The sequence below is a fragment of the Vombatus ursinus genome, unplaced genomic scaffold (genome assembly GCF_900497805.2).
Source record: "Vombatus ursinus unplaced genomic scaffold, bare-nosed wombat genome assembly UNPS02014945.1, whole genome shotgun sequence".
Lineage (NCBI taxonomy): Eukaryota > Metazoa > Chordata > Mammalia > Diprotodontia > Vombatidae > Vombatus > Vombatus ursinus.
In genome coordinates this window covers 24652454-24676899 of record NW_020954723.1, presented here as the reverse complement: position 1 = coordinate 24676899, position 24446 = coordinate 24652454, and the positions used below count along the sequence as shown (strand labels likewise).

General features: G+C 41.5%; 1 protein-coding gene across 3 annotated transcripts in view; it reads right to left on the bottom strand.

Moving 5' to 3' along the window:
• Positions 1-3404: 3404 nt before the first annotated feature.
• Positions 3405-24446, bottom strand: part of ABCD4 (ATP binding cassette subfamily D member 4) — a 31598-nt gene continuing 10556 nt past the window's right edge. The window contains exons 3-19 of one of the 3 annotated variants that reach the window (XM_027844974.1): positions 22342-22469; positions 20570-20709; positions 19715-19831; positions 18813-18938; positions 17407-17457; positions 15246-15340; positions 14846-14967; positions 14324-14415; positions 12390-12479; positions 11743-11942; positions 11353-11444; positions 9995-10031; positions 8660-8709; positions 7964-8016; positions 7335-7411; positions 4149-4264; positions 3405-3956 (exon numbers count right to left, since the gene is read on the bottom strand). In XM_027844974.1, coding sequence (XP_027700775.1) covers positions 3888-3956; positions 4149-4264; positions 7335-7411; positions 7964-8016; positions 8660-8709; positions 9995-10031; positions 11353-11444; positions 11743-11942; positions 12390-12479; positions 14324-14415; positions 14846-14967; positions 15246-15340; positions 17407-17457; positions 18813-18938; positions 19715-19831; positions 20570-20709; positions 22342-22469 — 1655 coding nt within the window. In that variant the 3' untranslated portion in view covers positions 3405-3887. Of the gene's footprint in view, positions 3957-4148; positions 4265-6034; positions 6168-7334; positions 7412-7963; positions 8017-8659; positions 8710-9994; positions 10032-11352; positions 11445-11742; positions 11943-12389; positions 12480-14323; positions 14416-14845; positions 14968-15245; positions 15341-17406; positions 17458-18812; positions 18939-19714; positions 19832-20569; positions 20710-22334; positions 22470-24446 lie in introns of those variants that run through there. The other 2 variants (XM_027844976.1, XM_027844975.1) reach the window with 2 other exon arrangements.

The following is a 24446-nucleotide window of genomic DNA, read 5'->3' as shown; positions in this document are numbered from 1 at the left end:
CAGTGGATAGAGCACCAGCCCTGGAGTCAGGAGGACCTAAGTTCAAATCTGGCCTCAGACACATAACACTGACTAGCTGTGTGACCCTGGGCAAGTCACTTAACCCCACTGCCTAGCAAAAAAGAGAAAAAAAAGAAGAAAAAAAAAGAAATTATCAACTGGGCACCTGTGTGAAGGTTGGATAGGAGGGATTAAAAGTAGAAGCAAGAAGACCTATTAAGAAGCTACTGAAGATAAAAGTAACTCTCATAGAAAAAGGAAATGCCAGTGCCTTTAATACTTTGATATATTAAGAAAAATCATACAGTTTTCTTTAGCTAGATAAGTAATTAACTACAATGATAAGTCTTGAGTGGGACAGATTCAGGATAAAGTTGGAAAAAGGATAATAGATACTTATGGTCTGTTAAACTGTTTCCAAAAGTAGATTAAATTATTTGGAAAAGAATATATTCAATTCTGAGTACTACTGAATAGTGAAATATTGAAATATTTCAAAACTGTGAAATATTTTATGATTTAATGTCTTTTAAATGATGAAATCTCTTTTATAACAAATATCTGGCTATCTATATATCATTATATATTTGTACTTATCTATGTATCATATATTTGTATATCATATTACAACATAATATTGAAAATATACATGTTTATATATAATTATATATGGAATATTCTGTATAGAGATATATACACAACCACATATACACACATATATGTTTTTAAACTCATTAATAATACCTCTTGCAAATATATGCTCAGAATGTACTTTCTTGTTAAAAGCACACTGGTCAGATTTTTGTGTTCTATTCACTTAAATACATTTCTGAACACTTACTAGAGTTTTGAATTTGATCTGGGGAGTTGCTTAAGATTTCTGAGGAGAGAAGCAACATTTTATTTGTGTGTCATGATGACAGAATGGATTGGAAATATGCATCAGGGATTAGTGAAAAGATGGAGAGGCAGGAGAGACCTCTGTCCGAGTGAAAGTCATCAGAACTCTGGCCAATGCAGTAAACAATGTAGACTTCAGAAGGCTGGTATTGGAAATTGAATGACTCCTCTCAGAAGAGAGCCGGTCAATTATAGGTGTGGTATGAGGCATTCTGTTGATTTGTTTGGTTTATTTGTACTGTTTTATAAGGAAGGGTTCTTACAGGAAAGTGTCATTGGGAAGTGACAACAATGTAAAAATAGCAATAAAACTTTTAATTTTTAAACAGAGGCTATTCATCTTTTTGTAGTGGCCAGAATTAGAAGTTGAGGGGCTGCCCATCAATTGAGGAATGGCTGAACAAGTTGTGGTATACAAATATACTGGAATACTACTGTGCTATAAGAAATGATGAGCAGGCAGATTTCAGAAAAGCCTGGAAAGACTTACATAAACTGGTGCAAAATGAATTGAGCAGAACCAGAACATTGTACACAGTGATAGCAACATTGTGTAATGATCAACCATGATAGATTTAGCTCTTCTCAGCAATGCAATGATCTAAGACAATTCCAAAAGATTCATGATGGAAAACGCTATCCACACCCAAAGAAAGAACTATGGAATCTGAATGCAGATCAAAGCATACTATTTTCACTTTTGGGGGTTTTTTTTAGTGTGGTTTTTCCCTTTTGTTCTGTTTGTTCTTTCACAACATGACTAAAGTGGAAATATCTTTAACATGATTGCACATATATAACCTATATCAGATTGCTTGCTGTCTTAGGGAGGGAGAAAAATCTGAAACTCAAAATCTCATAAAAAATTAATGTTGAAGACTACTTTTACATGTAATTGGAAAAAATAAAATACTATTTACAAAAAAAAAAAGAAGCTGCTGAAATAGTTCAAGCAATGTTAAAGGAAACAAAGGAATGTTTGGAAGACATATGAATCTGGATCAATGCAATGACCTCCTACCTTTTGGCAGAGAGGTAAAGAACTGTGGTTTCAGAATAAGACATTTTCAAACGCAACCAAGTATGGATTTAATTTGCTTGGTTATACTTATTTGTTATAAGACAAGGCTCTTATTTTGGGGAAGGGAGGGATATGGATGCAAAAAGAAAAGATTGTCAATGAAATATTTAAATATTTTAAAATACACAGAAACGATCAGAGAGAAGTTCAGAAGAGGAACAGAGCCTAGCAAGGTACACTCATGTAAAATTTAACATCTGTTTAATTATATATTAGTCAAAAGAAATAGTCATACCTATGTAATGGTGATTCACAGTTTCATACAGAGTTTCATACACAGTTTCTTTGTATTATTTGTTAATGTTTGTCAGGTTTGTAATAAAAAAATTGTCCCAGCAAAAGATGATTAAAATCTGAATGGAGTTAAGAGTCTGGGTGAGCAAAGAGAAAGGGAAATTTCTAATCCTTCAAGCCATGTGCAAAACACACTGTCTAAGTTAAAATGGGAAATTATCTGGCTTGTGACCAAATATTGAGGCACTACTCAGTTTCTTTCTTTTGGTCTCAGCTGACCACCAGAGAGAACAGATGTTCAGAAGGCAGGAGTCTTCCTCAGACCACTACCACTCATAGCCCCTATCAAAATGAGGGTGATTTCTAACCCAGGGCCTAAGGGACTCCAGGACTGTGGTTCCCGAGAAATAAAAGGGCCACTACTCTCTCTCACAAAAAGTCCTACTGTTATTGTTCTTTAAAGGCTGACCATTAAAAATCTGAAGAGAACCAGCTAAGAAAGTTTTTAGGCTCACAATTTTATATTTTAAAACAATTACATAAGTAATGTTAAAAAAAAAAAACTAGTTGAAATTTTAAGTGGTTACAAGATTAAAGTGAAGAGTTAAAGATTTAACATTTAAAACTTAATTATTAAGTCACCACCTAGTTAGTTCCCATTTCTGGACTCTAGTGATCTGGGAAATTTAGACAGTGTTGCAGTGCTTAGAATCCAGGCCTGGAATCAGGAAGACCTGAGTTCAGATCTAGCCTCAGACTTTTACTACCTATGTGACCTTGGGCAAGTCCCTTAAACCTCCATTTTCCACAGTTTCCTCAACTGTAAAATGAAGGTAATAATAGCACCTACCTCAAAGGATTGTTGGGAGGATCAAATGAGATCACATTTGTTTTTGTTTTTTGCTAGGCAATGGGGTTAAGTGACTTGCCCAGGGTCACACAGCTAGTAAGTATTATGTGTCTGAGGCCACATTTGAACTCAGATCCTCATGACCCCAGGGCAAGTGTTCTATCCACTGCACCAACTAGCAGCCCCCATTCTTTTTTTTTGGTGAGGCAATTGCGGTTAAGTGACTTGCCCAGAGTCACACAGCTAGTAAGTGTTAAATGTCTGAGGGTGGATTTGAACTCAGGTCCTCCTGACTCCAGGGCCAGTGCTCTATCCACTGCGCCACCTAGCTGCCCTGAGATCATATTTGTAAAAAGCACCCAGCAGGGTGCCTGGCACATAGGAGGTGCTACATAAATGTTTATTCCCTTCCTGCTCTTGTCCTCCCCCCATCTAATTTAGCCTTTTCATTTTACAGATGAGAAATCAGAGGCCCGGTCAGTGGCAGAGCCAGGACCAGAAGAAAAGGCCCAATTCAATGCTCTCTGAGAACTTGAAGTGGCTTCTTTAGCGAACATGATCTCGGGTACTTGTGTAGCTAAGCATTTCAGGGTCCTGGCTGAGGATGGGGATTTCCTCCAAAAAGGCACTGGAGGTAGGCACTGAGCACCAACTAAAGATTCTGCCAGTTGAGGCAGCAGCAGCAGACACTTCCAATCCACAGACAGTCCACCAGCGGCTCAGTCCTATCTTACTCAATCAGTTCTCCTGGTCACTTCTGGATACACAACCCCTCTGGGGCTTGGCTCCTTCCTGAAGCTGTCCGACGACCTCCTGGCTGCTTCATTCTTCTTTGGTGGGGGTCAATTCCCATTTTCCTCCTCCACAAAGTTTCAAAACTGAAGAATGGAACTACAAGAAAACAGACCCCAGCACCGCCACGACGGCGGAGGAGCCGGATCTCAGGATGCCTGCGGCCTCGTCTGGCGGGCCGCCCCTTCCTCCCACTCCACTGCCCTTCACGCTTCCCTGCCCACATTCAGGCTGAGGACGCAGAAGCCTGGTCAGCACAAGCCCCAGCTACAGAGGAGCCTGACCCCTCACCTTTGCTAGGCTTTGTCGATGGCCCACGCTGATGAGTGTCATGCCCAGTTGCTGGCAGATTCGGTACAGCTCGCTCTCCACCTCTTCGGTCAGAGCACTTGTGGCTTCATCCAAAACTGAGGAGAAACGGGAAGAAATCAAGAATTCAAGACTACAATTCTCCTCTTACACCAAAGATTAAGTGGTGCCGTAGATAGAGCCCTGCTCCTGCAGTCAGGAAGACCTGAGTTCAACTCCAAAGTCAATCACTTACTAGTGGTGTGACCCTGGACAAGTCACTTCGCCTCTGATTGCCTCAGTTTCCTCTACTGCAAAATAGGGATAATAACAGCATCAACCTCAGAGGGTTGTTGTGATGGTCAAATGAAATCACATGTGAAAAGCGCTCAGCACAGAGTAAGCACCAGGAGAACATTGTACACAGTAACAGCAGCTTTGTGCGATCAACAACCATGACAGACTTCGCTCTTCTCAGCATGTTTTCTTCCTACACTATCCATGTCAAAGGTAGGCAATAACAGCTAGCACTAACAACAACAACAACAACATCATTAAGTAATTACATTAGTTAATTGCTTTAAGGTGCGCAGAAGCCACGAGCTGCTTTACATAACAGGGAAACTTCTCCCTGAATGGGCGGCAGCTCAATTTTCTAACAGTAACAATAACTCATCCCTGTAGGACTGAAGAGACTTAAGGCGTGTTTTCTTTTGCCACATGGCTTTGCAAATATTCTCATTTGATCCTCGTAACAATCCCTATTTTGAAAATGATGAAACTGAGGCAGGCAGAGGTTTAGTAACTTCCCCAGGATCACACAGCTAGCAAGTGTCTGAGATAGAACTTTAACTTGAGTCCTCCTGACTTCGGGTCAAGTGCTCCATCTGCTAATGATCACAGCTATCATTTATATATTGCTTTAAGATTCACAAAACAATTTACAAGTATTCTCTCATTTCATCTTCTTTTTCTTTCTTTTTTTTTTTTTTGGATGAGGCAATTGGGGTTAAGTGACTTGCCCAGGGTCACACAGCTAGTCAGTGTCTGAGACAGAATTTGAACTCTGGTCTTCCTGACTCAAGCTCAGCATTCTTTCCACTGAGCTATCCAGCTATCGTAAGCAAGACCTGGACAACAAAATACAAAACAACTACAAAAAGCAAATGGAAAGAACAAAAAAAAAGGCAACTGAAATTCTGTTTGATTATAATGACCAAAGTTTAGCTCTATATAAGAAAAGATAAATGTCCTCCCCTCCCTTCTTTGCCAAGGTAGGGGACTATGGGTATGTAGACACTGTATATACTATCAGACTCAGCTGAAGGGCTAGATTTGCTGAACTACTTTTTTTGTCTTTCTTATTAATGGTACAAGGGATGGCTCACTGGGTAGGGAAGGGGAGGAGGGATATATTTATGTTTTTTAATATCTTATATATTATAAATATTAAATTATATGTATGTTTACATTTAAATATATTAAATTTTTGTAAATACATTATAGTAAATGTCATATATAATATATAATATATTTATATGGAATATATTTATTTGCATTTATACAGAATATAAACATATTTAATATACAATATACCATATATTTATCTAAATATCTATATAGAATCAAAATATATAAATGTTTATATAATAAACATTTCTAGATAACATTACGTATTGCTATAAAATAATTATAGGGAATATATAAGTATATTCCATATATTTAATATATAATATAAAAAAGCAAGACAGCAATACATTTTTAAAAAAACTCACTTTCCTCAAAACAACCCCATGAGGTAAATGATATAAGAATTATACTATATGACATATAATATCATATATAATGACGATAATATAAGAATTATATTATATGAAGAAATAGTAGGATTATCTGCGTCATGTGTTAATGAAGAACACGGCTCCTCTCTGGATTTCTTCCCTACTTCCCAGTTCCCTTATCACTGATTGATTGATGTCATCTGACCTCAAGCATCCAGGGTCAAGTGATGTTTGGCCAGTCCTGTTTCAGGTAGAAAGGAGTATAATAATTCCAGGAGGAAACAGGTTTAGAATAAGGGAAGCTGAGAGGCCAGCTTCACTGGGGGAGTGTCAATGGAACCTTTAGTTCAATCTCTCTCAACTCCAAGACTAACGCATTCACTGCATCACCTATCCCAGGACGCAGCATCTTGTGGAAAGGGTAAAGCTGAATACTCATCTTTAGAGTTAATAAATGAATTATAATATATTATACTATAGAGTTAATAGGGAAGTAATAATATATTACATTATAGCATTAAATAAATAACAATATCTTATGTTTATATATACTACATTATATAATACACACAATAAATAATGAAATGATAAATACAATAATTAATAATTTAAAAATAAAAACAAACTGTAAACAAAAAAATATTGGGTATTTGTGTTTGATGATAAAAAGAAGTAGAAATGTTAATATAGGCTGAAGTCAGTGACAAAAGGCTGGGAGTCAGGGCTGTTTCTAGGCATCCTTTAGCCAGTTACAAGACTATATTATACTTTGAAGGCCTCTTAAGAGCCTTCAAGGTCACCGCACTGGAACACCACAATCCAATAATAGGTACTACTACCCCCAGGGAAGTTATCCCATGCCAAAGGATTCTGATTATGCCACCACCTGGCACTTATGACCTTAGATAAGCCCTTTTATCTCTCTTTTGACAGCTTCCTCATCCATAAAATGTGAGGGTCTGACCCCATGATTTTTCTAAGGCTTCTCTTCCAGTTTTAAAATTCTATGATGCTAAAATTCCCCATTTGTCATACCCTTTACATTGTCCCACTGGGCATGCCCAGCTGCCCTCCTTGGATGCAGCAGCCTGAAACGAAAACCCTTATCCACTTTGAGGGTTTGACACCCCCCCCCCAATGGCTCCAGCTGTCACAGACAGTACAAAGATGACAAGACTGAATTTATAAACTGTTAAAAAATATTCTGAGCTCCTCTAAGAAAACTAAATACTAGCACATGGGCCAAAGCCTAGAAAGGGCCTTGGGTGTTACTTCTCCTCCTTTGCAGGTGAGAGAAATAAGGAGAAACACTGTTTCCTACCACAGGACATGTATCATACCTGAACACACACACAAACAGACACAACTACACAATCTGACACCACTTCTACTGTGGGTTATTCCTTACCTGCGTATTTAGGTTGCAAATAGAAGAGCCGGGCAAAAGAGAGTCTTTGCATCTCTCCTGGAGACAAAACATCATACCTGGGGAGCAGAAACATGGCAGACAGGGCTAAAGGGGAAAAACCAAACACTTTCTTCTCTTTGTTATAGGCATCCAAGAGATGGCTTCAGAGACTGCCCTAGTGGTGGCACTTTGAGGAAACAGCCTATTTCCCCACCTCAGTAGACCCAGCAATTCCAGGCACATCCGTCCTAATGCTAAAAACTAGTTCCAAAAAACCTGAAGTTAGATGAGAGGTGGATGCTCCTGGGTACTTATTTTCATGGGAATGATGTTGTAAATGGTCAATCAGCCAAATGATGAGAGAGGGATCTCATGACATTAAGGTGATGTGTCACTATAATGTATATGCAATTTTATTGCAAAATTACATTGTTTGGGGAAATATCATGCTGTGTAGGCCTTCATAGCAGTTAATAGCCTGAAGGCAATTGCCCATCCTAATTTGGCAGAGTCCAGGAACATTTACCACTCTAGATGTTCTGTAATTAGGAAACTCCTCAGAGCTGGCGCCTGTGACAATGACTCATGTTTGTAAAGGAAGTAGGCTTTTTTTAAAAATCCATCCTTACCAGTTCCAGTCCACCTGCTGGTCCAGTCCCCCTGTCCTTGCCACTAGACTCGACTGAAACACACAGAGATGGGAAGATGTCAGTGAACAGCGCTTAGCACCTGGCATACAGTAAGTGCTTAATAAATTCCTGATGACTGACTAAATGAGTCCACCATTAACTATCACCTATCCTATCGGCATTCTCATTTCTAATTTCCCCTCCAGAAACAGATGTGCACCTGGAAATCTCATCTGCCTGGATCCCTGCCTTTCACAGCAGACATACAGAACACTACCAGTCACGTTGTAAAGGCAGGAGGGTTCGGCTCCAATGGCTCTGGTGCCCAGAAGCAATACTCTGCAAAGCAGACACTATTCAGTGAGAGGCATCTGGATGGCAGTGGACAGATCTGGACCTGGATTCAGGAAGACCTGTGTTTAAATCTGGCCTCAGACATTTGCTAGCTGTGTGACCCTGGGCAAGTCACTTAACTTCCCTCTGCCCCAGTTTCCTCATCTGCAAAATGGAGATGATAACAACACCTACTTCACAGGGTTGTAAGGATAAATGAGATAAGATACATAATGCACCTTGCAAACCTTCAGAACCTATGTAAATGCTAGCTATTATTATCACTTCTGTTGTTCTGGGTCTTCTCAGGGAAGACAAAATGACCTGGAGCTGCCTCTCATGGGAACTCCTGGAGTGACTCACCAGGCCAGCTAATTCCAAGAACCTCATGATTCTTTCGTCATCAGCAGAACCTAGAAAACAGATTTCCCCTCAAGTTACAGACAACTAAGTGACAGAGTAGGGCAGCCAGGTGGTGCCATAGTGCACAGAGTGCCAGGCCTGGAGTCTGAAAGACTCATCTTCCTCAGTTCAAATCCAACCTCAAGACACTTGTCAGCTGTGTGACCCTGGGCAAGTCACTTCACCCTGTTGACCTCAGTTTCCTCATCTGTAAAATAAGCTGGAGAAGGAAATGGCAAACCTCTCCAGTATCTTTGCCAAGAAAACCCCAAATGGGGTCACAAAGAGTCAGACATGACTGAAAAATGACTGAACAATGGCGACAGAGTGAATAAAGAACTAGACTTGTAGTTGGGAAGACCTGAGTTTGAATCTAGCCTCAGATACTCACTAGTTGTGTGACCCAGGACAAGTTACTCTACTTCTCCAGCCCTCAGTTTCCTCCCATGTTGTTGTTTAGTCATATCCTACTCTTTGTGACCCCATTTGGGGTTTTCTTGGCAAAGATACTGGAGAGGTTTGCCATTTCCTTCTCCAGCTCATTTTACAGATGAGGAAACTGAGGTCAACATGGTGAAGTGACTTGCCCAGTGTCACACAGCTAGTAAGTGTCTGAGGTCTGATTTGAACTCAGGGAGATGAATCTTCCTTCCTGACTCCAGGCCAAGTGCTCTGTGCATTATGGTACCACCTAGCTGCCCATCCTCACCTGTAGAATGGGGATAATGATAGCAACTACCTCAAAAATTGTTGTGAGGATCAGATGAGATAATATATGTAAATCGTCTTGCAAACCTTAAAGTGTTTTATAAATGCTAGCTATTATTAATAGCTATTCTCTAAGCTTGTGCTGGGCAGACTTGGAAGAGTAAAGGTCTACTTAGGACTCAAGACAGATTGGGACTCTCAGTAAGGCAGAAATCCTGCACTGGCCTGAATGTGGAAGCTATGTAAAGTACTTTGCAAATCTTAAAGCACTATATAGATGCAAGCTATTATTACTGATTATCATCACTGCCATCAGTTGGTAAGAGAGTCAGGAGACGGATAACTGTTCCATGCCCTGTGAGTGGGAGCCTCTGTCGTGGAAGGGCAGGTCAGACTCAGGGGAGGCCAAGAAGCAGGGAAGAGCAGCCAGGAACCCCAGCTTTAACCAGAAACCCTGACTGGTGATTCCATTGCAAAAGACAAACGTGAGACACCAGGAGAAGATAGGATGGAGAAGACAGAGAACAGAGGGACACAGAGAGAAGAAAGACGGAGGAGATTCGATGCGATGCGTCATCTTCAGCGTACCTGATACGGGGTAGACTTCTTTCAAAGGATAAATTACCTGAAAAAGCAAAATCATGTTTTACCCACATAGGAGGAGAGTCCTGGTTCCCAGGAAAAGTGGACACAATCTCAGAATTGGAAGGGAAGTTCAACTGGTAGGTGTTTTTGTTCAGTCATTTTTCAGCTGTGTCCAACTCGTTGTGATAACATTTCAGGTTTTCTTGGCAAAGATAATGGAGAGGTTCGCCATTTCTTTCTCCAGCTCATTTTACAGATGAGGAACTGAGGCAAACAGGATTAAAAGACTTGCCCATGGTCATATAGCTAGTAAAAGCATGAGGCTGGATTTGAAATCAGAAAGATGAGTCTGACTCCAAGCCTGACATTCTATCCAGGTACCACCTACCTGCTCATATATAGGAATCTCTATCACAACAGTGAGGGTTAGTGGGAAGAAACCATTGGATTTGAAGTCAGAATACCTCTGGGACACTGGGCAAGTCATCTAATCACTTTAGACCATAGTTTCTTCATATGTAAAATGAGCCTATTGGACTAGGTAACCTCTAAATTGATGACAAGGGGACAACCAGCCTTTGATTAAAGACCTCTAGATGAATGGGGATCCACTATTCCCAAGGCAGTCCATTCTACTCTAGGATAGCACCAAGAGTTTGTAAATCTTTTCTTACAGAAAGCCTTACCAATTCATTGTATGAATAGTTTAAAAAGTGGGATAAATCACATGTGCTAGGGCAGGGGCAAATCAATCTAGGGGCAAGATCACAGAAGAACTGTGGGTGCACACTGGACAGTGTCCTGGCCTTGAAGTCAGTATTGACAGTACCTAGCGACCTGTAAAACCGTATCACTTAATTTCTCTGACTCTGTATCCTTATTTGTAAAAAATGGAGATAATAATACCTGTAGCTCTTACTACGTAAGGCTATTATACGGCATAAATGAGATGACATACTAAAGCACTTTTCAATCTTTAAAACATTATATCTGTGTTATTTTTGTTATTATTTATTGTTATTATTGTTATTGTTATTTTCCTTAGCTCCAGGGCAGAAAGGGACAGACTGAAAGTCCTTTGAGGACAGGGACTTTATATTCCACTTTATATTCTTTATCATACTTTATATTCCGCTCAGCACCCAACATAGTGATATACATTTAGTAGACACCTAATAAATATGTGTCAAATGTAAATTGAATGAAATTTCCCAAAAAGCCCATGGGACCTGAAAGGCAGAGCCATGGGAATACTCCTCCAACCAACTTCCTGTTGTCTGAATCTCCCCTCTGATATGGCCACCAACTTCCCCAACCAATGAGGTAGGGGTAGGAAACAGGAGAGGGCCAGCAACACCGACCTGCTCACGCAAGGTCCCATCTGTGAAGAAAGGTCTCTGCGGCAGAAACAGCACTCCATGAGGACCGAAGCACGTCAGCATCTGCACAGTACCTGTCAGGGCCCAAAGGAGACACCCCTATCACCACTTCTGGACCGAAAGAAAAGACCAGGCCTCAATCTGCGCACTGATTAAGCAGGAGGATGAGTCACAAAGTTTCGAGGTTCTTGCTCCAAGTAGGACAAAAACCACCTGCTGTCCTGCCTTGTCCCCATCCATTCTGTCCTCCTACCCCCAGTCTCCTTCAGTTGAAGGGTTTGGGGACCCTAGCATCAGTATTACCTGATGGGTTACCCAGGGCCAACCCCCCTTCAACTCGGAGATTCGAGTTACAAAAGGCTCAGGGCTCACCGCGCATGCTCTCCCACAAGCCGGCCAGCACCCTGAGCAGGGAGGTCTTGCCGGTGCCCGTGTTCCCTGTGATCAGCAGACTCTGCCCCTCACAGACTCTCAGGCTCAGATCCTTGATCAGAGGCTTGTCAGAGAAGGGCACGGAAATGGAGACCCGGTCCAGGAGAAAGGCTGTGTCTGTTGCCTTGGATCCTGAGGCCCTGAAGTCAAACACAGGGAGAAGGGAGAAAAGGAACAATGATACCAGCCTCCCATGAGGCAGCCGCAGGTTTGTGGGCACTGCCCCTTGTTTACTGACATTTGATCCACATTGTTTTGAAGACAGTCACTCTTTTAAGGGCTTCCCAATCTCACTATTGGGAGTACTGGAGGGGGATGGTTAGGCTCCCTCAGAAACCAGTGGGGTGTGCCATGTTAGCACCCAAGAGTTCTTTGGGGAGTAGCGGAGGTACCTTGGCTATTAACAGTGAACTTTCAATGTGAGGAAGGCAATTCCCCCTGAGGACCAGAACTTCAGCAAGTCCATACCTGAGATACAGCTGAATGTGTGGCCTGGATGTCACTCTAAAGTGTCATATACACCATTTCTAAATGTTTGTGGGCAAATCTCCATGAACATAAGACAAATGCTCGTGGCCATTACTTACTCATTAACATCCCAATCATCCAGGTCTTCTGAATCACAATCTTGAGGCCTTAAAGACATGTCCAACAGGGTCTCTTGCAATTCCCCAATTCTAGAAAAGAGAGGAAACAATTATCATCTCTAGGTAGATGATTCTCAGATCTATTTATCCAGCCCTATCCTCGACTTGCATTTCCGACATCTCATTGGACATCTCAAACTAGATGTTCTGTAGATGCTTTAAACTCAGCATGCTCAAAATTGAGCTCATTATCTTTTCCCCAAAACCCTTCCCTCTTCCTAAGTCCCCTATTACTATAGGGGAAAACCACCCTCCCGGTCACCCAGGCTCTCAACACTGGTACCATCCTTGATTCCTCGACTCTCTTACCCCCACATTTAACCTGTTGCCAAGGCCTGTGGACTCCATTTCTTGTATATATCTCCTTCTCTCCTTTGATATTGCCACTACCCTGATTCTCTCATTATTTCATACCTAGACTATTAAAACAGCCTACTGGTTGGTCTTCTTGGCCTAAGTCTCTCCACTTCAGTTCATCCTCCACACAGCTGTCAAATTGATCTTCCTAAAACGCAGGTCTGACCACATCGCCCCTACCCCATTCAATAAATTCCAGTGATTATTTCTCTCCAGGAACAAATACAAAACCTTCTTTTGGGCCTTTAAAGTCTAGGTTATTACCTGACCTCTTCCTACCCTTCCAGGCTTCTTAGACCTTCCTCTTCTGCACATTCTTTGCAATCCAGTGACACTGGCTTCCTGATGTTGCTCATACAAGATACTCATCTTCCAACTCAGGGCATTTTCACTATCTGTCTCCCATGCCTAGAATTCTCTCTCTGCCAGCTCATCTCCATTTCTTGGCTTCCCTCAAGTCTGGGCTAAAATCCTGCCTTTTTGGTAAGAAGCCTTTCCTAATCCTACCTTTCCTCTATTGAGTATTTCCAAATTACCCTATTTATAGCCTGTTTGTACACAGTTGTTTCCATGGTGCTCCCCCACACTAGACTATGAGTTCTTTGAAAGCGGGTTCTGTTTCTTACCTTTCTTTGTACATCCATACAAAGATAAAAGTGCTTTTAGCTGCCCTGAAGGAGCTTATATTCTATCAGGGAAGACATGCACATAGACTCAAACACATATGAAATATGTGTGTGTATGTATCATACACACACATGCACATATATTATATATAGTGTGTATGTACATCCATATATGTATATATGTGTATATAGTTAGATAGACAGATAGCTGTGTGACCCTGAGTAAGTTTGCCTCAGTTTCCTCATCCATAAAATGAGGTGGAGAAGGAAATGGTAAACTACTCCAGGATTTCTGCCAAGAAAACCCAAATGGGGTCATGAAGAGTCAGACATGACTGAAAAACGACTGAACAGCAAGAATGACAGAGTCAGACCCTTTCCCTTTGGAAAGTCATTTTGCCATCTATGTGGAGAATGGATTGGAGAGGGAGACGCGAGGCAATCAGGAGGGCCTCGATTAGAGTAGTGGCTGTGTGAATGGAGAGAAGAAGATGGATCTGAGAATTGTTGTGGAAAGTATAAACAAGATGATCCGATACCTAACTGGATATGTGAGGTAAGTGAGAGTGAGGATAAGAGGAGTGTGTGTGAGGATAACAGGAGTTATGAACCAAGGGGATGGACAGTGTGTGTCAATAGAAACTGAAGCAGGTTTTGGGGATAAGATAAAGGGCTCTATGTTGAACATGCTGAATTTGAGATGCTTGTGGGAAATCCAATCTAAAATGCTCCATTGGTAGGTACTTGGTGATGGGGGACTGGAACTCTGGGAGTTGCCTGCATCACGAAGGGCAAGCCTTTCAGCTCCCTTCTAGACACACATTTCCCTAGTTTGTAGCTTTCTGATTTCTTTCTGGACCGCAGTCAAAGGGAAACTGAACTGAGCCTCACCTGTGTGTATATCCAGCCACATCAGAGAGGGTTGTTGAGAGGTCAATGAGTTGACTGAAGGAACTGATGAGATAAATGGACACAAAGGCATTCTGGGGGAAGACACGGAGAAAAATCTGGTCAGTTCTGGGACAATACCCGCAAAGAGTAGGTGCTTAATGAATGCCTGTTAACTGACTGAGTGCCAAATCAGCAGGGTGGTCCTGTGACTAAGGAGCTTATCCCATGAAGGTCTTGGTGAAATACCAGGCAGTCTTAGCACAGGTATGACCTGAGATGACACAAAGCCCATGCCTTCCCTTTCTATAGAGTTCCTAACCCTTCCACACATAAATTTCCTGGGCTTGGGGTTCTCTTCTTTCTTTCTGGGCACCAGACAGACCACCCTCAACAGGTCCCATAATAACCTAAAGCCAAACCAGAAAAAAAGAGGAAAGACAAGTTCTGGATGGGACCATGTTCTCCCAATCACTATACATCCTCTACAAGGGTGGGGGCTCTTATGGGTCCTTAATAGCTCACCTTGCTAACCAGAGCACTTAGCTCTGCCGGGGTCAAGTCTCCATAGACGCCACTAAAGATGGGGATCGCAATAACCACATAACTCAGGATGCTGCCCAAGTAGTCGAATGTGTTGATGCCAACTGCGTATTACAGACTGGGTTAAAAAGACTATAACCAATCTCTGTACTTCGTGAGAATGACTCCACTGCCCCCAGGACAGAGAGGCAGAAGCTGACTCCTAACTCTCCTAGAGCCCAAGCAAGAAGCCAGCAGCCCACCCAGGAAACGACCATCTCTTTTTAGCATTTCAGGAAAATTGTGAAGGAATAGAACACCCCGGTAATGTGTCTTCCACCACTGAGTCTGATAGTACCCTGAAGCCTATGGTATCCCAGAAAACAGGGCTCTCTTCACTTACTATAAAGCCAAAGTTCCTTGGACATGAGCTCCTTCTGAGTCTTCAGGAGTTTCTGCAGCCTATAATTTGTCCTGGCATGTTCCACGTGCCCAGCTCTGAAAAAGCAAAGCTATGATGCATTATGGGTCCCAGTTAGGCCTTACTCAGGCTATCTGAGGCTCCAAGAATCTCACAGTTTAACTTGGTGCCTTCTCCCTCCTTTACTCTATCCTCCTTCACCCTTCGGGTTCACCAGAAGGTACCTCGGCATCTGGGGCTTTTGCAGCTTAGCATAGTGCCCGGCACACAGTAAGTGCTTAATGTTTTTTGACTGATTGGCCCTTCCTGCAGGGAGGTTTCTTGTTGGACTGTGGCAGCAAAATGCCATACCAAAGGTGATCAGAGAAAAATAACAGGAAGCTTCTCTTTTCCTGCATCTGGGGGTGGCAGGAGGGCCTGGAAGAACCAAATAAATGATCTTTCCCAGGAGCTTGGAAACTTTATTTCTCCACCAACCACCAGCAGGGGCAGTGCAGGCCTGGACCAAAGCCAACTCTACCATGTAGGGCTGGGGATGGTTCAAAGAGATTTCTAAACTTCTTGGTGGCCCCAAGAGGTAGTAAAGAAAAAGACAGAGAACACTTTAAGAATAAGAGTCCTGGGCATTTAGACAGACCTATAATCCTGGCCCAAACAAGGCAAAGAGTAAGGAAAAATAGCTCCCTTTTTCTTTGGGAATAAACCTCTATAATTTATGTAACCCAGTCCAAAGAGCAGACCCTGAGCCTCATATGGAATTTAAACAGGTCAAGGAGGCAGGATATCAAGGCTGGTCCTTTAGGAACCTTAAAGGATGTGATTTCCTAATAACAGAAATAGGCATTTATGTAGGATTTAAGGTTTAGAAGGAACTTTGCCTACACTGCGCCATCTGATCCTCCCAACAACCCTGTGAACTAAGTACTGAAAGTATTATTAATTCCATTTTACAGATGAAGAAACTGAGGCTAAAAGAGGGTCACACAGCTAATATGGGATTCAAATTCAAGTCTTCCAGACACTCTATTCATCATACTGTACTGCCTCTTGATGGTGAGTCCAAAAAGTATAGACTGTACACACACACACACACACACACACACACACACAGACACACACACACACAGACACACAGAGTCCTTGTTGTTCAACTTGTGAAATTTTTGCTGGAGTCAGGTCTCTGATAAACTGGGCTCCTAACCCATGACATTCTAAAGTAGCAGAAGCAAGTAACTGGCTGTACATTTCAGGGGTCAACTGGCTAGCTACCACATCATCAATATTTTTATTTTCTCCCTCTTACAGGTAGAAAAACAGAAACAATAGGGTAATGCTTTATGGGCAACAACAAAATGGTGGTTAGGGCGAAAGCCCCCAGAATGCTCAGTCCAACCCCTAAGCTGCACTGACCACCTCCAAGTTCTTCATCAAAAACACTTCCGCCGAAGTAGAGATCTCCCCACGCAGTTAGTGTTAAGTATGTTGAAGATCTGTGCAGCCCAACATGAACTGGGAGGCAGCTTCATTTAGTGGAAAGACCTTTGGATTTGGAATCAGAGAACCTGGGTTCAAATCTTTGCTCTGCTACTTTATTCTTTGGGGTCCCATATCCCTTTCTTTAAAATGAGAGGGTTAGACCAGAGGATCTCTAAAGTTCCCTTCCAGTTCTAAACATATAATTTAATAAGAAAAATATTTTTAGAAATAACTATTTTAAAGGAGCAGGAAGTTCTATGAGTTATTACTTAATAGTGGTTTCTATTTCCTCAGAGTACTACAAAAATGGCTTGGAATGTAAGTTTTTTGGCTCCCAAAACAGGCCACCAGGCGGCTCCCACCATATTAAGAATGACTTACGGCACTACTCTTCCAAAGTATTACTGACAAAACCAACATTAGACACTAGCTAAACCAGGAGAGAGTCACACTCATTCACATTCTATATGGAATGGCAGCACCAAATGGGTCTTTATTGGGTTAACACATATAGCAGAGTAGAACGAAGGCAGCTCATGAGGCTGTTTCAGTTTCCTAAATAGGGAGACTCTGGCAGGATGGAATCAGCCAAGAAACAACCCAGATCAACCCCGAGCACCTAAAGAATATAGGCATGGAGCAAACACAAATCTATCCATTGTATTACCTATAGAAAGCTGCTGGCTCAGCATTCACCCGAAGCTGTACGTGTTTAAACCTGGATGAACCAAAGGAAACAAAGGTCAGTGAACAAGACTCATGATAACATGTGAGTCATTACTCTTGGGTCCACTGTTTATTTTTCTTTCTGAGCCACAGAGGAAGACAAGATGAGAGCCCTAAGCAACTCCCTGCCAAAATGTAACTCCATATGTAACTCTAAACTTTTATTCTCATAACACTGGGAAATGAGTTACAAGGCATTGTTTTATGTTCCTCATTGAAAAAAAAAAGTAACAGAAGGGAACATCCATTAAAGTTCTACTCTGGTGCTGAACATTGTGGCATGGAGGTGGCCCAGGTTTGTTAAAGGCTATGCTGAAGGAAGACTTATGTGAAGTGATGCAAAGGAATGTAAGAACCAGGAAAATAAGGTAGAATGGCAACACATGACTGGGAGGAAAGAGAGGGAGGAAGAAGGGGAAGAGGAGAAGGAAGAGAAGGAGAAGTAAAAGGAGGAATAGGAAGAGGAAGAAAAGGAAGAGAAGAACAAAGAGAAAAAAAAGGAGAAGGAAGAAAAGAAGAGAAAGAAAAGGAAGAGGAGGAAAAGAAAAAGCAGGAAAAAGAAAGGGAAGAGGATGAAGAGGAAGAAAAGGAAGAGAACAAGGAGGAGAAGGAAGAAGAGGAGGAGAGAAGGAGGAGAAAGAAAAGAACAAAGAAGAAAAGGAAGAGAAAGAAAAGGAAAAGGAGGAGAAGAAAAAGGAGGGAAAGGAAAAGGAAGAGGAAAAAGAGGAGAAGGACAAAAAGGAGAAGGAAGAAGGGGAGGGAACTAACCAAAGCTGAACAATGCAAAATTTTAATAACCACGCACAGCCCCTCCAACACCCCACCTCACAAATATGAGAAGGTACTTTCTCACCTTCTTTGCAGGGGTATGAATATGGGTAAGGAATAACAGCTAGTATTTATATAGTGCTTTAGGGTATGCAAAGCACTTTTACAAATATTATCTCATTCTATCCTCAAAATAAGCCTGAGAGGTAAGTGCTATTACTGTCTCTATTTTACAGGCGAGGAAAAAGAGACAAACAGTGACTAAGTGACTTGGCCAGGATCACACAGCTACTAAATGTCTGCAGCTAAGTCCAGTGCTCTACTCTCCATATCATCTATCTGCTTCATGTAATTTCACACTTTTAAAATTTGTTGGTTAGTGTTGCTAACTGTTTACTCCACCAGTGATGAGTTCCCCAAAGGTATACTAGAAAGGAGAAACATATAGCAGAGCCTGCAAACTGGGGCTAAAAGACAAACAGGAATGGGTGGGTAAAACTATGTTCTTAAGCTGGGTTGGGTGAGATGTTGGGTCTTTTCTTATGGCAAAGGAGAGGAAAGATACCAAAGAGCATCCACCTGAAATCTCCTTCCAGCTTCTCCTGTTGCACCAGCTTTGAAACAATAGGGCCCATCAGGACTTTGTTCACTATGGTCCCCAAGACAAAGTAACCAAAGATACTCACTGGCCCAAGCCAGCTCGTGCTGAAAGAGCAAAAAGCAAAAAAATTAAATTAAATTAAATGGTATTGGTCAAGAAGCTTGGCCCTGGAAAAAAGTTGAGAAAACCTCCCTCTTCCTTCTTTGCAGAGATGAGTGACTTTGGCTAGGAATACTTCAACAACTGTCATACTTGCTGACATGTGGATTGGTTGGTTTTGCTGAATTAAAATTTTTTTTGTTACAAGGAATGGCTTGCTGGCAGTAAGAAAGGAAGGGATATGTTTGGAAAGAAAGGTGATGTAAAAACCAAGAGATATCAATAAGAAAATTTTTAAAGTAGAATACTTCTTGTTCAAAGGAAAACTAAAAGAAGAAGATATTAATTAACATAGGTCATTCCCTCCCTTCCAGGCTTGTCAGCTCCCTGTTTCTGTATCCCAGGACCAGAGGCAAGTCAGAGTTATACTGCCATATCGCTGCCCAGATACCAAGTAAGGAGAATTTTTCCCATTCCCCAGCACCAGAAAAGAGCACAGTTAGTTTTCAAGGGCTGTGGGAATTCTTGGGTTATGGGAACTGGAACCCTAAAATTAACACATTTTAAGTTTTCTGGCAAAAAGGAGACTTGGAATTCCAAATAAGGAAAGCCAGGTAACACTCTAGGATGGGTGGTCTTAAAGAATACAAGAAAGAAGCATTCCCTGACCTTGGCACAGGAAAACACTGAACATACAGGAGCAGGACATCTTGGAAAACACTGGCTGGAGAAGAAGAAATATTGAGGAAAGACTAGAGCCACCCTTCCCCAGAAGGTCTACCTTCGAAAGCACTGATACGTGTAGTAGGTGATGGTGAAAGGCGAGATGATCAGCTTGCTGGCCATGGTGCTAAACTGCCGACAGAACCTCTCTACATCTTGACTAATGCGCTGGTCCCTGTATCCAAGGAGAGAAGAGAGAGCAGTGTGAACCAGGGTACCTTGTGGGGGGAGATCACGGAGACCAAAGGACAGAAAAGCCAATTTCTCATCCCTCATCCTGATTAGCTGTTCGTCCTGAACTGTTAGTGAGAATGAGTTAAAGATCAGATGGAAGCCAGGTACAGCTTAGGCTGGTTTCTGAAAGTGGCACACCACCAACACCCAGGATTCTCAGAGTTTTCATTGAGTTTAAAATAAGGCCCTTCTCCTGGACAGCTGCTTCTTTGGGGCCTCAGTTTGTCCTAACAAAGTTTGAGAGACAAGACGTGGGAGCAGCAATATCTACCAACCAACAGGTTGTTGGGTTACTTGAGGCAAGAAAGAAGTGTCCCATATGTCTCGGTCCCTCACGAGTACACATATAATCACAGAACTTGTAATTCGGGTTAATCCACGGAGCAGAGGAGGAAAGGGAAGAACACAAAGAGGAAGTAAAGAGACTGGAAGTACACCCACCAAAAACCTTTCTCTTGGAGCTCCACCTGGCATTGGGTGGTAATTCCTATCTGAACCCCAAAGTGCCTGGCTGAAAAGTAGCAAGCAAGAGGTCTTTGAAAGAAAACGTCCTTGCATGTAATTAGACTCTCACAGCCACATGGCTTCCTTCCAATCCCAATGAGAATAACCAATCACCCAGAAAGGCAGAGGATAAAGGGGAGACCAGTCCAGGTAAGAAACAGTGGGAGGAGCCTACGGATTATCGATGTCATCACGAATCACGTTGAGGGTGTAGTAGATTCGGCCCCGGAAGTAAAGGCAATGAAGGTGCTCAGTAAGGTCCTTCCTCCAGCTCACATACAACAGGTTACAGATAAACTGGTCAAAGCTCTTCAGCTGCAGGCAGGTGAAGGGAAGCAGAAGAGAAGGAAAGGGAATAAGCATCTATTAAGCACCTACTATTTGCTGGGTACTATACTAAATACTTTTACAAAAACTACCTCTTTTGAGTTAATATTATGAAAAAGATCATTTCCTCCGAGATGCAATTCAAACCTCAACTCTAGCAAGAAGCCTCCCTTGTTTTCATCTCAACCCACTTGGATCACTCCTTGTTCCACATCCACTGGGAACTTTCCCCCTATTTCACATCAAGTGGCTCATCGAGTTACGCAATGGGCTGGGGCTACCAAGATAAAAAAGAAGAAAAAATCCCTTTCCTGAAGGAACTTATATTCTAATGGGGAGAAAATAAAGTACACACATAAGTGAATACAAAATATAGACCTGAAGAGCTAGCCTTAGAGTCAGGAAGGCCTTCTGACATACTGTCTGTACGACCCCAGATGAATCACTTAACCACTCAGTACCCCCAAGCAACACTCTAAGACCATAAATTGCACAACTGGGGCTGATGTGTTGGGAGAGGAAGTTTTCTTATCAGGAGTCCCCCTAAATCAATGGAATCTCAAAAATGCATTTTTTAAAAATGCAATTAGGGGAGGGGGAGAGATTGTTTTGGAAGTGTTCAAAAGCAAATTTAATATACTTGTGCCTCTAAGTTCATTGAGGACAGGGATCATTATCTAGCTAATGCCTTTTTGAGTTCTCCCCTATTCCCACCCTCAGCCTCTCCCCCAGCTTAATAGAAGCCTCAGAATAATAGAAATATTCTGTAATAAAATGCTTATTGGCCAGTGAATCATAATGACCAAAGAGGTACCAGAGAAATGGGCTGACTTTCACTGGAATATGGGATACATCACTTTGTGTTAGTTTTTAGAGCATGGTGAGAAGCAGTCCTGGACCCTCCCGGCATCCTGGGGATATTGTGAGCAGGGGGAAGGAAGGAAGCCTGTGGCTTTAAAGTGTTTTGATCAACCCAGAGTGAAAGATAAATAGTATAACTGTCTTTACTCTTATCTGACACTGAAATAAGCCATTATCATTATCATCATCACTAATATTTATATAGCACCTACTGTGTGCCGAGCACCGTATGCGAAATGCTTTATAATTATTATCTCATTTGATCCTCACAACAACCCTGGGAAGTAGGTGCTACTATGATTTCCATTTTACAGATGAGGAAACTGAGGCAAACAGAGGCAAGTAGCCCAAAGTCACATAGTTAGAACTGTCTGAGGCTGGATCTGAATTAGGTCTTCCTGATTCCTGACCTGTAGCTCCATTCCCTATATCACCAAGGTGTGCTTAGCTACAAGCTCCCATAGGATCATAAGTACCTGGCCACTTTGTGCTCTGGCTGAAGAGGATCAAGTAAGGGAGGAGTTACAACAAAACCCAATTCTTCAGGCAAAAGCTGGCCTGGGGCACAGCAGTTTTCAGTCTTCAGGGCAGCAGCACCCTACATTCCCCCCAAAAGCAGGAAGCCCAACCATACCCCATCTCCTTTTCACTGCCTTAGTCAGTTTAATCCCGAGGGCACCCAGCGCCAACCACAAGGGCAGAAACGAGGAAAGAGGGAAGGGAGGAAGGAAACAGGAACAGGACCAAGGGACCTCTTACTGTGGAGTTGACCACGATGAGAACAAGGGCTAGACATGTCAGGGTCTTGAATCCATCCAGATCTTTGTTTCCTAGGACACCATAGTACTGACTGGGTATTAGCCCCACCTGGTAGATGACCAGCTGCTCTGTAGGAGGAAACACATGGGGGATGCAAATAACAGACAACACAGGTAAGGATTCCTTTCAAGTCTTTGGCTTCTTCAAGCCCCCATCAACCAACCAATCAACCAAAATGTATTTATTAAGTGCTAACTGTATGCCAGGCACTGAGCTAAGTGCTGGGAACAAAAACAAAGAGCAAACCCAAACCCTGCCCTCAAGGAGTGTGCATTCTAGAGGAGGAGTCCACACATATAAATTAATACACACAAGATAAATACAGAGTAGATGGAAGGTATTCTTAGAGCAGAGGTTCTTAGGATTTTTTTGTGTCATGGACCCTTAGGGAGTCTGGTGAAGAAGCCTATGAAGCCCCATCTCAGAATAATTTCTTTTTAAAAATTCATAATTGACCCTAAGAAAAAATCCCCAGGACCAGATGGATTCTCAAGTGAATTCTACCAAACATTTAAGGAACACTCAATCCCAATACTATATAAACTATTTGAAAAAACAGGTAAAGGAGTCCAACCAAATTCCTTTTATGATACAAATATGGTTTTGATATCCAAACCAGGGAAGGCAAAAACAGAGAAAGAAAACTACAGACTAATTTCCTTATTGAATATTGATACAAAAAAATTTAAATGGGGCAGCTAGGTGGCGCAGTAGATAGAGCGCCAGCCCTGGAGTCAGGAGGACCTGGGTTCAAATCCAACCTCAGACACTTGACATTTACTAGCTGTGAGAACCTGGGCAAGTCACTTAACCCCATTGCCTAGCAAAAACCAAACAAACAAACAAAATTTAAATAAAATACTAGCAAGGAAATTACAGCAATATATCAGAAAGATCACACTATGACCATGCAGGGCTGGTTCAATATGAGGAAAACTATCAGCATAATTGACCAAAAAAATAACAATAACAACAAAAATTATATGATTTTATGAAGAGATGCAGAAAAAGCTTTTGACAAAATACAACACCTATTCCTATTGAAAACACTAGAAAGAATAGGAATCAATAGAACTTTCTTAAAATAAGTAGTATCAATCTAAAACCAAGAGCAAGCATTATCCATATTGGGGATAAACTTGAAGCCTTCCTAATAAGATCAAGAGTGAAATAAGGATGTCCATTATCACCACTATTATTCAATATTGTACCAGAAATGCTAACTACAGCAATAAGATAAGAAAAAAATTGAGGGAATAAAAATAGGCAATCAGGAAACAGAACTATCACTTTTTGCAGATGATATGATGGTAAACTTAGAGAACCCTAGAGAATCAACTAAAAAACTAGATGAAACAATGAACAACTTCAGCAAAGTTGCAGGATATAAAATAAACCCACATAAATCAACAGCATTTCTACATATTACCAACTCAGCATGAAGAGATAAAAAGAGAAATTCCATTTAAAATAACTGCAGACAATATAAATTACTTGACAGTCTACTTGCCAAGATAAACTCAGGGATTATATGAACACAATTACAAAATACTTTTCACACAGATAAAAACAGACCTAAACAACTGGAGAAATATTCATTGCTCATGGGTAGGCTGAGCCACTATAATAAAAATGACAATTCTACCTAAATTAATTTAATTATTCAGTGCCACACCAATCAAACTACTAAAGAATAGAGCTAAAAATAATAGTAACAAAATTCATCTGGAAGAACAAAAAGTCAAGAACATCAAAGGAATCAATGAAAAAAATGTTAATCTAGCAGTTACAGATTTCAAACTGTATTACAAAGCAGTAATCATCAAAACAATCTGATATTGGCTAAGAAACAGAACGGTGGGTCAGTGGAACAGATTAGATATACAATATACAGTAGCAAATTACAATAGTAATCTAGTGTTTGATAAACCCAAAGATCTAGGCTTTTGGGGTAAGAATGCAACATCTGACAAAAATTGCTAGGTAAACTGGATAGCAATTTGGCAGAAACTGTGCATAGACCAATACCTCACACCATATGCCAA